The sequence below is a fragment of the Solea solea genome, chromosome 16 (genome assembly GCF_958295425.1).
Source record: "Solea solea chromosome 16, fSolSol10.1, whole genome shotgun sequence".
NCBI lineage: Eukaryota > Metazoa > Chordata > Actinopteri > Pleuronectiformes > Soleidae > Solea > Solea solea.
In genome coordinates, this window is record NC_081149.1 from 19,499,451 (window position 1) to 19,514,620 (window position 15,170).

Genomic DNA, 15,170 nt, shown 5'->3' on the forward strand with positions numbered 1-15,170 from the left:
TTTGAAACCATGTTCAAGTTATGTCATCTCACCCCACCATTCCCCTTCTTTTGTTTTCCTCCCACTCCACCCCCAATCCATCCATTCCTCTCCACCCCACACTCTCCCCTTCCTTCCTTCCTTCCTTCCCTCCCTTCCTCCCCCCTTCACTCCATCTCTCCCCACCCTCCTTAACAGTGTGGACGGGACGCCGAGAACTTTGACCGCTTTTTCACTCGCCACCCGCCGGTGCTGACGCCTCCCGATGAGGAAGTGATTCAGAACCTGGACCAGGATGAATTCCAGGGATTCTCCTTTATCAACCAGGAGTTCCCGGGAACTCCTGCCCCCACTGCAGCCGAGCAGGCTTGATATCAGCTCCTGCATCGACACATAGACACAAGCATACAGAGTTTTTCCTGAGTATACACACACACACACACACACACACAAATAAATATTCTTAAAATGGCCCAGAAGTTAATTACATTCCCTCAGAAACACAAACACATACATTTGTTGCTCACACTGTTGCAGCCTAGGTTCTACTCTGACAGCCATTTTACACAAAATGAGTGTCTGAAATGGCACAACGGGAGGTTTTGCAGCTATGAAACCTAATCTAGACTTTTATAGAATTTGAGATTAGGTCACTTATGAAGTTTACATTTCGGAAGATAGGATTTTTCACCTTGATACCACTCCTCCGTGTCTTTGACTAACCATGAGGCTCCTGTCCTGCCAAAAACCATTTTATACAAAGCCAATGTATAACATTTGAAGGTGAACGAGGAGCTTAAGCCTTCAACCTGTGTTGTTTACAGTGTGAACAAATGTTTGTGAGGTGTAACTAACACAATTGAATAGCTCGTAAAATGTCATATTAAAAGAACAAAAGGTTTGGCTAAAAAGAACACTTTGAGTCCTAAAACATGTTAAAAACACAGCAACTCCATTACTTAACTCCTCTAGCACACACGCACGATACACACATGCAGAACTCCACATGTGAAAGAGTTTCTTTCTCATTTCTCGGCTGTTTTTGAGCTAAGCCTGTTATTTTTGGTGTAATAATAACAGTAATAATGATAATAATGATCATGTCTGTATGTTTATCCTTCTCTTAGCTAAAACTGGAATGCTTGGCAGACTGTGCATGAGTTTCTATATCAGTATATCAGTAAGACTTTGTCTCCCAACCACATTTTAGCATCATATCGGAGCACCGCTCTTGACGCTCTTTTTCCTGTTGTTTTTGGAATGAGTATTTCAATGAAACACCCGAGTATTGTTTTATCCGACGGGACGAGTCCGATTTGTGCCGCCTAAGTCCAATGCAAACACGAGTATGAGATGTTTCGTGTGTGTATTTGTGTCAAAATGGTAAAATGCCGTTGGGAAATGCAGTCTTTATATCGGCTTTGAGTCAGTTACATAGTTAGAAAATAGTTCTTCTTACTCTGATATTCTCTATCTAGTATTTAAGCAATGAGAGAGACTAGCCGTTAGTTTCTTTGTGTTTTACAGAACCATGATTCCAACACCTGGACATTTGTTTACTCTGTCTTGTGTGTGTGTGTGTGTGTGTGCGTGCGTGTGCGTGTGTGTCCATACTTGATGTTCCACGTTTATGTTCACGTGTGTTTGTGTGATGAATGTCAGCAGCACCCCACGTTGTATCCAGCAGTGTTGCTATGATCCACTTTACTCTCACCTTGCTGCTCCATAAGTAGTGGAAGTAAGAAAAGCAGAGAAAAGCAGACGCACAAGAGAAAATAAAAGTGTTGGGTTGAAATTGAAACGGTTGGAAGCGTAAATGTCAATGTTAAGGGCAAAAATTAGACAATGCAATACATGCCCTGATCAAAGGGTGATGGTACACTATATCAAGATAAGGGATGCTTTAAACAAGGCAATATACTTAAGAATAATGTTTAAAGAAAAGTTCTCATGCTAAACTTAGTGATTTATTGTATAAAACAATATACAGGTTGTTTTTATTGATGTGAGACAAGGAGATAAGAGCCAAATGGCTGTAGGCCTGCTGCCAACATCACAAAACCACAATACCATGTCATGAAATATCGCAAAATATTAGTATGTCGATATTTTCTTACCCCTCCCCCAGCACTCTTGTATAAAGTACTTACAAGTGATACTTGAGTAAAAGTACAAGTATCCTACCAGAGAGTAAAAGTCTTAAAGTATATGACATTTACTGTACTTAAGTATCAAAAGTTATTTTCTGATATAAAATGTACTTAAGTTTTAGAAGTAAATGTATTTAAAAAAGAAAAGTGAGGAGTTAGGATTGAGCGATGGTGGCCCAGTGGTAGGGCTAGTTGTCTTTCAACTTGAAGGCTGTGGGTTCAATTCCTGGCTCTGCTAGTCTTTACGTGTCCTTGAGCAAAGACACTTAACCCCATGTCGAAGCCTGTGAATGGGTGAAAACGGTAGTGTAAAGCAGCTCATCGGGACTAGAAAAACTCTATATAAACACAAATCATTATCAACTCTTCTTCTTCTGATTTTATTTGGTCATAATGAGTAACAAAGATAGTTGGAGGAAATGTAGTGAAGTAAAAGTAGCTAGAAATAAAGTAAAGTACAGATCTAGGAATTTTTAAGTACAATAATGCAGTATTTGTTATATTACAACACTGCCCCCGAGTAACATCTAATCTTCTGTGTTTGAATCAGACTAAGATTCAAGACTCATGGCTTTTTGCTTTCAACATGCAATTTTGACATTTGAGCATCTCAAAGACTTCAGGCCTGTGGTTCAATCAAAATGCCACTAACTCTAAAGCTCTAAACTATTTTTTTTTCATCATGAGGCAAGAGTGGAGGCCCATCTCACTGTGATGGTTTCTTTTCAGTAGCCTTCAGCATGCGCAATAAGAATTCCCCACCCCGCGTACAGCAGCAGCAGTAAATATGGACACAGGTGGACACTGGGCTTCTGCTGACTGGAGATGTGTGTGTTGTCTTTTTGTTTCCTCAGCAATAATCTTACAGACGGAGTGGAAGTATTGGTACAGGACCAACTTTAGGAAGGTTAGGACTCAGGTTAGATCTGTAATTGGTTGACATTTAAAACGTCTATGAGGTTTTAAAGCTTATTAGGCATAATCATCTCAGCCAGAGAGTGCAGCTGAAATAAATAGTATTGAAGTACTAAATACACTTAATCATATCACATTCCTCTTTATCACAACAGGGGACAACACATCCACTTTCCAGTTGACTGATCAGTCGTAGTGTTTTCTGCAGGTGGATCTGAAGCTGAATGAGTCAACTTTGGTATAGAATTTAAAGGTCTGCATGGGACCCAAAACATTCCAATCAGTTCAGATAGTTTTTTTTGTTTTAATTGAATAAAAGTATGCATTAAGTTCTTATCATATGAAAAAAACGTTTGTTATTATTATTATGTTGCCACTGCTCTGTTTGCCTTCTCATTACTGATGGCACACTAAGCTGCATTCAGCGTAGCTGTTCTCTCTGTTTCGGCAAACAACCTTCTGGATGTTTTTTGGTCAGGTCCAATTATCCTCAGGTCTGACTGTGCTCGGTCCTTTTCAGATCAGATTGCCGAGTTCTTTCTGAGATTCGATCGTTCAGTTGATCTAATCTTGTTGGGATAATAGGTTCATCATTGATGTTTCTCATCAGGTCCATCATTTTGGGCTTAAGACATCACAAAAATAGCCAATATAACTGATGTTTTAAAGTGGATATATGTAAAATATGTATAGCGGCGTACCTTTAGCATTTGAAATGGCTTCTACAATCTCAATTCAAAACATTTTAGATTGTGGTTGCCAAAGTCTCTGAACCACAGAAGGAGCTGCACTTAAACCCAGCGTTAGCAAACATAATTGTCCCACCATCTGTTTCATTTTTATAAAGGGACTGTGGTGCACATTTTTATTTTTTTGCTTTATGTCTTTTTGATAATTTCAGCTGTGTTCATGCATGTGGCATGAATTTTGTGTGTTCTTATTTGATCTTGTTATTTCCAGTCAGGCTAAAATGCACTGTGTACAAACAACAATACACTCGTGCCGTTAAGCGCAAAAAATGTCCCATTGAAACCCATTCAAAAAATCTTGACCTCGCTCGGTGTCGTTTTTGGCCATATTCGGCATATTGAGAAAAAACTATTTCTACTTGATGGCACTGTCACGATCCCCCCCTCCCTCTCATTGACATATCGCAGGCTGTAATAATTCAACACACAAAAATGTACTTTGTATATAGTAAATAATTCATGTTTTCTGGCATTTAAAGGATTAGTATTTGATATCAATAATTAGATTGGATGTAGGTGAAAAGAAAATCAGTGAAAGTGGAATATAATAATGTGTAATTTTTTTTTTAGCACATTTTTGTGCTTAACAGTACGAGTGTGAGTATTTGACACTGCAAAAAAATGCAAAGAAAATCTGTGAAAAATCTGAAAATCAGTGTTGCTGCTAATTATTGACATATCCCAGGCTCTAATCATTCACAACACAAAAATCTACTTTGCACGTAGTATATTGAAAAAAACATGACAAAAACCTGGCATTCAAAGGTTTAAAGTCTTTAAAAATCAATCATTATGTCAAATGTAAGTGAGAAAAATCAGTTCAATATTAGTAGAATATAATAATGTACAATATTTTTTATAGCTTGCTTTCCGTACGGAGTGTGAGTATTTGACATGGCACAAAAATTTTAATAATAAAAAAATCAGTGTTGCTCATTATCATTGTAAGAAATCTGCTCAGTGAAAGTAGAATATAATAAGAAGAATAAGTGGTAAGAGCGTGTAATTCTCATGTGTCGGCAATAGTCGGGACATTAAAGGTGGGCGTTTATCTGCTCTTATCAAAATGAAATGAAAATTATCACAAGAGGAGACAACTGTACGTCAGGGCTGTAAGGGCTGTACGTCATTATATATGTAAAATATCCAACAATGTGTATGAGAGAGAGAGCGCGTTGGCTGAAACTTTTTTTCATTTATTTTACTGGGTTACTCGGGTTAAGATTATTTCTTTTCTTTCGTTCTGAAAATCCATCCAGCTTTATTACAGAAGATAACTAGACTCACGTTTAAATGTCCGATAGCCACAGCTGGGAAAACATTCGTCCGTGTTTTCCCAGCGCGTGGTGAAAAGCGTCACCTCGAGAAAGAGCTAGAAATAGAACTGTCGATTTCTGCTGTGGCCTCACAGCTGTTCTAAATATTTTCACCCAGAGATAAATGATGGAACGAGTCCTAAACCAACATCTGGAGAAGGTTGGTCCTGTCTGTGATCTCTAGTCTTAAACTGTAAACCGTTCAGCATCAATTAGCAGCTTTTTTCCCCACATTCCATAAACGTAACTGACGTGAAGCTCATTCCTTATCCATTATTTGTGTTGCAGATGTGTTGTCTGTATTTATTACAACGTCCCTGTATGATAACGATAATAATATACACATACATGTATCCAATGAACCTATGAAGTGTGTGTGAAATGTTGCTATATTATACAATTATTGTACACCATCAGTATTGTAAAGGACAAGAGGAATAGAAGTCTTACTCCAGGATTTGTGCTTTTGCTTCGATGATTCCTTCGTGCCGAAGGAGATGCAAAAAAAAGAAAATCTGCATGAGAAATGTTTTTATTAATTCAAATTGATTACAATGATACACTTATTATAAACATATTAGGGTGATACATGCTCTCTGTGTCAGCTTTAAAAGTGTGAGCTACGCTTCTGCACTATGTGTTAAAATAAAATATATGTAATGGAGGAAAAAATAAGATATGCCATCATTTTTATTTTATTTTTGTTTTACAAGGAAAAAAACGGGCCTTGATTTACAAAGATGTTTATTGGATGATTGTTTTTGTATGTTCTGATGTGATTTAGGAAATGTCTAAAGTAGCTGAAGGTTGTTTTCTCCTACTCTTTATTTTTATTTCCATTGATTTCCTCTCTTCACACAAGCAACATGCTTGCACACTGTTGCTGTGTTTCCATGAAGTGTAAACCGATTGTAAAGGTGAAAGAGAATAAGGAAGGGATGGTGAAGAGAAGGTGCTGAGGAGGGAGAAGAGGGAGGTTTGAGCGATGGAGAGTGACAGTCAGGTAGATGTCTGATCAAATGGGAGAGAGGAAGGAGAACGGATGAAAGAGAAAAGGAAAGCAGTCCAACAATGCCGAGAGGGGGGAAGGCGGGAGGGAACGAGGAAGCGAGGCGAGAGGCTCTGTGAAGCAAGGCAGGCGGCTACGACAGGCTGTGCATATTTCATGGCTGCCACTTATCATAAGAGCCTTTCCCTGATGGGGGAGCGTAGGTCTGAAGACTTCAAGGAAATAACATGCAGAACACGGCCTACATACACACAGCCCTGCTGAGCCACTCGGCTGCTTCACGCCGCCTCGAAAGCTGCTCACAATCAACTGTAGCTGAGCCGACGTCTACCTGTATGTTCACTTTTAACGAGGGTTTCCTGCATTTTGCACCGTTCAATACTCCTGATATGCAATGTAATGTTTGCAAATATGGACATAAACTGTGTGCACTGGTTCTAAATGATGTCTGAGCTGTGGCACAATATCATGTGGTCCATACGTGTTACTAGAGCTAAACTATGGTGCCTTGATGGAGTCACTCCAACATGATACAAAGTTTTGTACATCGGAGTAGAATCTAGAGTAGAGTTTGAGGAGAAATGCTCACCTATCATCTGGTTTTAATGGTTTTCTACGGTTTGCTTCGAAAAAAAAATAGAGGCTCCAAGATTATGACGATATACTGTGACCGTCCACCACTTATATTTTTGTCACGTCACAAACCTCATCTCCCCAGTCGTGCAGTGATAATCCTGTAATTACCCAGTGAGTGTGAGTTTTTAGCGGGAAAGGATTAGCCATCGTCGAGAAAAATCTTCCGCTCCCAGAAACCGTTTACAAGAATGCATTTGAGGAGTTTGTGTTTGCACAAAGCTGTCCAGTGTGCAAGAGTCTGTCCTTTCTCATGGGAACAAATGCAGGACTCTGTCGCCAGTGTGTCAGGAAACTGCGGTGGCCTGAGAATAAGGAACACAATGTCGTTGTTCGCTGCAAAACACGAAATGCATGTTTTGCCTGGTTTATCTGTTTTTAACTGCTGTAGAAATATAACTTGTCAGCCTTCCTAAAGCAAGGCCCTTGACTTTTACTGTTATAGGTCTATAATAACTGGTTTTATTTTATTTCAAAGCAACTTTACAAACATACTTATGGGTAGTATATTCATCATCTGTCTATAAACTCTCCTTAATGTGATTCAAAAGTGCATTTATGATTAAACTGGCACTGGCACCGGCACTGAAGACCATTGTCTATAATCTATTGCTTAATTTTTTTATAACAGTGTCATCTTATTTTTTATATCTAGATGCTGCACTTAAAAGATTCACACATATATCTTTATTAGTATTCAGGACTTTGTTCCAGATAATTAACGAGAAAATGGAGATAAGTCCTGGTTCAGGCCTTTGCATGTTCTCCCTGTATGTGTGTGTGTGTGCGTGTGTGCGTGTGTGTGTGTGTGTGTGTGTGTGTGTGTGTGTGTGTGTGTGTGTGTGTGTGTGTGTGTGTGTGTGTGTGTGTGTGTGTGTGTGTGTGTGTGTGTGTGTGTGTGTGTGTGTGTGTGTGTGTGTGTGTGTGTGTGTGTGTGTGTGTGTGTGTGTGTGTGTGTGTGTGTTTTCTCCAGGTTCTTAAGTCCTAAAGCATACAGAGGTTAATTGAACACTCTAAATTGCTCATATATGTGAGTTTGTGAGTAAATCTCCTTGCGATGGGTTGGCGTACCCCCACCATTCGCCCTATGTCAGCTAGGATTGGCACCAGCAACCCCCCGCGACCCTCATGTGGAGGACAAAGCAGTAGACGATGAATGAATGAATGAATTTACTAATAGTGTTATCGATCCATGAGCTGCAGCTCTGTGCAAAAGAAGAGAAAACAATCCACCTGAAAGCTAAAGCTCCCCCACACGAAGCAGAAATGCACGAGCTGTGTTTCTGTCTCCGTAAAATAATTGGTTCAAATATTCCAGGCTTGTTTTTCTGTGTTTCTTTTTATTTAGAAGATAACTTCGCAGTTAACGCTGGAGTCTGTAGATCTTGGAAAAAAGGAAGAAAAAACTAACAAGAAGAGGATGCACTGTGACAAACTGCATCTGATGCATCCCCTCTCATCAAAGCTCTGCCCTCAAAGCGAAGTCTTTGTATTCCATGTATCAGAACAGAGAACTTTGGCTGCACTTTCTTCTGCCATGTTTTCCATGACAGGCTCGCTCTCTTCTGACAATAGAACATGTGCACGTTTGGGAGGATAGACAGTGACGGACACGTACAACAGCCAATCACTCCGTGTGGTCCGGACCAAATGATTGGTCATGTTTATTACAGCATTACACTGGAGTTTTTCTTTTCTCTTTTGAGGGTTTTTGTGGCATTTCACATATTTCTCTACAGCATCTACAGCATGATCTGATTTTTGATGAGTAAGATTTTTGGGCCAGTGAATTTCCGTTGCACTCTGTAATGTGGTTTTTATCAGAAACTTAATTTTAATTGCAGGGTCTTTCGATTTTTTTGGATACAGCACGCGGTCATTCCAATTCCGACTACTTTTCAGACCCTAAATGTGCAGTGTTGATGCACTTCACAGTAATTATTGGCAGATTAGCAGCCAGACTGAAAGACTCGATACTTTATAGGATAGAAAAGAAGCAAACGGCTCAAGAGTCTCGTCCTGACCTTTTAAACATTCACTAAAGTTGCTGACCTCTGCCTTCAACTCCAACCTGTAGCTCCTTGATATTTCCCTTTTGTCACGGCTGCAGCTTTAAAGACATACAACACTTCCCTCTAAACCCCACCCTGACATTGTAGTGCAGCTGTATTTTTTTTTTTGCAACTTTTTATTTCAACGGCAATTCAGCAACTCCTGTGTCACAGCAAGTTCCCGCACATAAGCTGTACAAAGTTTGTACTGGAGTTGATGTAATAGCCAGTGTACACAGTAAGCCGCAGCAGCGCTGGAGTGTGTGATAATTAATTCCAAATGTTGCGGCCCTCAAATTAAAGCCAGTGGCTTCAGCACAAAGCAGCCCGAGCTTATCAGTCCAAAACAGGTCAGCGTTTGATACCGCCTTTCATTCACCCTCCTCTCCTCATCACCTCCCCTTTCCTCTGTGCCTCCCACTCTCTCCGCATCCTCGGCTCACATCGGCTCGTCTCCCGCTAATCCTCTCGTTACTGAAAAAAGAGATGGGGCGAGAGAGGAGGGGGGGGGGGGACTAAATTAAAGACTCAGAGTCATGTTTCTCTATTAAAACCACTGCCTCTGGAACACAGTGATGTGAAAAATAATTGTGTGTTTGCCCTGATGCTACTGTAAATTCAGAGCTTCTGGTTTATACCGAGGGCCACTGATATTTATCTCACTCTCTGTGTCCTTTACTGCCTCTCTTCTTCTTCTTCTCCCCCCCCCCCCATATCTCCATTTCTCTGCCTCGCAGCATTAACTGCAATTGAAGCGTGCTGAGATGGAACACATTAGGAGCCAGTCTGCATGGCTGGCAGCTGTGTGTCCACATGTGTGTCGGACCCTTAAATGTGCATCTTTGCTCATTAAGTGCATTAAGTCCTTTGTCAGTGGGTTCACTTATTTATTTGCTTTAATCACGTTTAGTTTGACAGTATGTCAATTGCACATATAGAACTTTGTAGAATATTTATGAGTCATCGATATTGCATTGTCATCGCCTCCCTATCGCTGCAGGAAACTTGGGTGTCGTAAGTCGCTTTGGATAAAATCGTCATGGATAATAATGTCATGATATCATGAAGACAGTATGTGCAGGTACAATAAACAGTCCAAAGAGGTTCCAAAAGCCTTTGTTCAAGACTAGAAGTCAGCTTTTCTAATCCCAGACATGATATATTTTATATCCAGTACATAGCAATTAGACGTTTTGCATGGACGAGGCCAAGGTTAATGAATTTGATTTCATGTGTTTGGTCCCTACATTCATATTTGGGTTTTTATTTAGCTTTACAATAACCTCTGAGTAGCAGAGACGGCCATGTTGCTCAGCCATGTTTCTCCAGCAGTTTGAATGGACAAATCAGCCAGAACATCCTCTCTGGTGTGTAAAAACATCAACATAGTTCCTTGAAATGCTAGAGAACGTGGAGTGAGGAGTGAGCCGAGTGACTTATGAAGCACTGGTTGCACCGCAGGAGTCGATAGTGGCTGTAGAAGGAAGGGTCTAAATGAAAATGTTGATCAAACTACATGTAATATTTAAAGAGAATTACATTACTTTCACACGAGAGTGGGAGTAGCAGCCGGGAGTGAAGCACTCCAGTGGATAAACATGCCCAGAACATGAGGTGGATCTGGGCCAGCTGTGGCATGTGTGTACCTGTGGATGCAGAGAGCTCCTGGGAGAGTTGGCAGAAGGTAGGAGATGCGACATTTTTTTTTTGTTTCTGTGATCTTCAAAGCTCTCCTGTCCCTCGCTGTCTCTCTCGTAGGTGTTTCTGTCCCCTCCGCCTGCTGCTTGCTCATGAATAAGAATTCTTGTGATGTACACGCTCGAAATCAGCTCTCTGCTAAGAGAAGTATCGGAGCAACATGATGTTCTTTGTTATATCCCTCTCTTCTTTACCTCTGTGCCACCGCTGCGTGCTGTGAGTTTCCAGATGTTCATGGTGTTCAAATGCTCTGACTCTTGACTTTGTGAATGTGTTTGGCAAATCTCCGGCTTCCCATGCTGTCTTGTTAATATAAAATATTTATGGTTGTTGATTTTTCTGAGATTAACCTATGTGTGGATTTTCCTGTGGCTGCTGCTTCCTTCCTGATATTCTGTCTGTCTGTCTGTCTGTCTGTCTGTCATCTTTATCATTATCTTTTTCTTTCACATACTCTTTGAGCACACTTTTCAAGGCCTTGTCGTGCATGAAAATTCACCAATTTTGATGTTCACACCAGGAACTTTGAAAAAAAAAAAAAACCCCGATCTGACCCAGTTTGAGTCTGATGAATTTTGCAGGAATTATAGTGACACATTTTGTGTTCCCACTAGCTACACAGCAGGCTTCTGCCCAAACAGATGCCACCCTTACCTTCCTTTGATTTGTTTGTGGGTTGCCGCAGCAACCGTGATGATACCAAAAGTATGTTTGCAGGAATAGCACACAGCAGGCTTCCACCCCGGTTCTATTCTTTTTCATCTTCTTTTTTGGGGGCCAGTGGGTTCATGATGACCCACAAAGCCAGTCATTTCAGGATGTGGTTTACATTTGCTGTACTTTGACAAAACAAATAGTTAGTGGCCTCTCTCTAGGGCCACGCAGCGGCCACTGTGGTTGCTCCACTCCCCGTCATGCGTGGTGGGTGCGAGGGCCTGTTCAGCGCTGCTTGTAGCCAGAGTTAGATCTTATTTTCACCTCGGTGTTTGGCAAAAATCTGTGTTTTACATTTATCTGTTTTTCTGTTTGAAATAATAACGGGGGAGAAAAGTGTGATCACACACTGTGTTTATCCTCCACCACCAATTTATTCAAGTGTGCAAATTATAAATATAGAAATTGACCCATGTAATGCATCCCTAAGTGTATGCACTACTGACGTGTGTTGCATGTAACACAGTGAGTGGTATTTCACACAAATTAGAAACCATGTAGTTGGGCAGAGCAGGTGAAATTGCAGGCTCACAAAATTGAGCGACCATATGTGTCACTGTCTTAATTCATGTTCAATTCAAGTAAATAAGCTGTGCATGTGTGTGTGTGTGTGTGAATCAAGTAGCCGCCGCTCCCTTTTACCACATCTAATTTGCACCCTCCCCCACTCACCAACATACTTTCGTCCATCTTCAACACCCCACTTGTTCTTTTCTTTTCTCTGTCCATACCAAACAGTGCATTAACAATGTCATGCTTTAGCCTAGAGAAACCCTCCTCTACCACACACACACACACACACACACGGGCCCTGATCTCTTGCGTCTCTCTCTTTCCTCTCTTGAGTCACAGAACGTCACTTCTGCTCTGACTTTTACTCATTATCCCACTTTTCTGGTACATGTATCCTTTCGTCTCCTTTGTCTTCCTTCTTTTCTTATCTCACATGCATGATTATGTTTGCCATCATTATTTGGTATTACCAGGACTACTGGTATTAGCATGGTTGAAACTTGAAATGTTTCTCAACTTTCGAAAAGGTACAATTTTTAATGCATAATTCGGCATTATCAGAACCAAATTACAACGCTTCTTTGCAGATGATCTTCTTCTATCTAACATTAACATTTTCTCTTCTCCTCCTTTCAAATCAATCCCGTTTTCCCTCTAATCTCTCTCTAACCATTTGTCTGTCTGTCTTTTCTCCTTCTTTTCTCTCTCTCTCTGTCTCTCTCTCCTTCGTCATCTCTTTCCTCCGCCTGCAGAGGAACCGCCGGGACACCTGTAACTTTGACAAGGAGTTCACCAAGATGCCGGTGGACCTGACGCCAACAGACAAGCTCGTCATCATGAACCTGGACCAGGACGATTTCCTCGGCTTCTCCTACACCAACCCGGAGTACGAGGCTCCTGCGAATTAACGCACACCGCGTCACACTGCTGGACTCTGGATGAAGGCGTTAGATGTTTCTGAAAAACTAGCACTAAAATAACACATTTCTGTTTGTGTGTGTGTGTGTTCGCTAAATGTCAACGTTACTTTTTAGGCCACATCGGAGTCTGAGTCCAATACTTCATCACAAGGAAAGGTATCACTGCACTATAACTTGACAACATGGGATACCAAAGATTTTGAAGTATTGTTTGAAACATTGTTTGGAGGGGAAAAGGCTTATCGTTTTACAAAATAGTTTTCTTAGTTTGGTGCTCTGTTTGTTATCTTGTCCCGCTGGAATCCGGCAAACAACTACTGTCAGTATTTTTACAGGATGCTCTGTATTACATTGTCACACATACAGTATATTATTATTATTATTATGTGTCGTAAATACATTCTGTAGGCAATTTAACCACGGACTTAAGTAGATTCACTGTCAAAAGCAGCAGAGCTAATACGAGATTGAATCGACCGTAAACCACTGTACTGTAACCTGAAGCAAGTGCAGCCGGTGCCGCAACGTAACCATGAAACTATTTATCTGGATATTTGCAACTTGCCAAATTAACAACATGTCCTTCCTGCATTAACAGAACAGTAATGGGGGGGGGGAATTAAAATTTCCATTGAAACTACTTTGCTGTTGCAGGTCAGATGTGTATAAAAGAAACATTATTTCTAGGAAACAGGATCACTTCTCTGCTGTTGTGTAGTTTAATTTCATTTTTTTATGACTAGCCTCTTAATATTATCTTGTGCCGAATGCAATAAAACACTGGGGTGACGAAAACGACGAACAAACGTGGGAGATCCTGCCGTTTGAGAATGTCTTTGATTTTGATCATGTGCAGGATAATCTGAAAAAGCTGACATTCACTGACATATCATGATGCCAAGACTTGCATAAAAGTAAATAAAAATGCATTTCCTGAAAGCTAACAAACTGCATCTACTGTACAACATAAGTGTCTTAAGTGTAGTAAACAGGCTTTTATTCCTCTTAAGTGCAGTAAATAGTTACCTTAAAGGTCCAGTGAGTGAGATTTAGGTGAAATGATTTTCCATTTGGAAGAAGTAGAATATAAAATAATGATACTAATGTTTTGTTGTCTTCATTACCACAGGATTTGCCCTTTATATTTACACCAAAGCAGGTTCATATTATGCTTGGAAGAGAGGGGTGAGGTGATAAATATTCAGCTGCAACACGCGACCTGCCAAATCCGACACACTGTACCTTTAACATGCACCGTGAGGAGTTTTGTTTACCAGTTACATGTGTGTGTCTTGACCATTGTTGCCTGTAACAACCAAGTCTGTATACTGTCACAGAGTGAGCGTCTCACACTGGGCCATCAAAGAGGAATAGGACTAATAGGCAAACGTCACAGCCTGTCAAAGCTTTCTTTTGGTTCTTGCCTTCCTCTTTCTCCCTCTCTGTCCCGCTGTTGTCTTTTATTTTTCTGTACTTCTGACAAGGCCACACTGGGAGCCCGGTATGACGCCGTGTCACAGGGTTGGCAATGCAGCAGTGGCCAGTGGAGCATGCACACGCGCTGTGCAGATGCACACGCTCTGTGAATGAGGGACCTGCTCTGACAGCCCACGACGGAGCAACCTCACAAACTGCAACTCTGCTTTTCTCAATTATTTTTCTTTGCAAATCCTTACCCAAATCTGTGTGTGTGGTTGTGTGTGTGTGTCCTTGGAAGGAAACATGTGCATAGGTGTGTATGCATGTATGGATGGATGTATCAGCTGACAATATCTATATGTTAGAAGGTGTGTGTGCGTGTGTGTGTGTGTGTGTGTGGGAGAGAGCAAGAGAAATGATTTAAAATTCTGCTTAAATTCTGCAAATCTGCCCTTCCACTTTCAAACCACATTATATTGCCTATAATGCCAACGAGCTCAGTGTACCACACACACACACATGCACTCAGCAATATTGTCTAATCCATGACTGAGGGTTGGAATTATTAGGTGAAGCGTAACAAGGCGGACAATGACTGTGAAATGTTTGCTCCTGGAGGCACACAAGACATATACTGTAGGTCCATTACACAGGCCTAGATTTTCTCTTTAGTCGACTCACACAGTATTCTCTCCTGCATACTATACGCGGCAGTACACGTACGCATATATACATATATATATTGTACATATTTATAAACGACTATAGTTGTATATCATTCAGGTCAAGGGTGTAAATACAGTACGTCCTAAAGTTAATCACGCCTACTCTTAACCCTGAAGCATCTACAAGCACTCTACAACTGTGTCCCCCTGTGTGTGTGTGTGTTTGAGGGCAGTGAATGAATAAGCGTGTGACGTTACATGCATGTACAGTCATTCAGATATGTTAATTATTGTTTAAGTTAGTACAAGTCGTAAAAAGAAAATCAGTCTTTTCTGGTAAGGACAAAAGTTAACAGCCTGTACATAGAAACATAGATTCACCTGACACACATGGACATTAACGCTCACACGGACGCTGATAAAATCGTCACTCACTATT

General features: G+C 40.8%; 1 protein-coding gene across 2 annotated transcripts in view; it reads left to right on the top strand.

Annotated features, from left to right (window-relative positions):
• LOC131475045 (protein kinase C beta type-like) overlaps nucleotides 1-14,951 on the top strand; it is an 85,381-nt gene extending 70,430 nt beyond the window's left edge. The window contains exon 17 of one of the 2 annotated variants that reach the window (XM_058652857.1): nucleotides 12,480-14,951. In XM_058652857.1, the coding sequence (XP_058508840.1) occupies nucleotides 12,480-12,635 (156 nt within the window). In that variant the 3' untranslated portion in view covers nucleotides 12,636-14,951. Of the gene's footprint in view, nucleotides 1-177; nucleotides 1,781-12,479 lie in introns of those variants that run through there. The other variant, XM_058652856.1, reaches the window with a different exon arrangement.
• The last annotated feature ends 219 nt before the right edge of the window (nucleotides 14,952-15,170 follow it).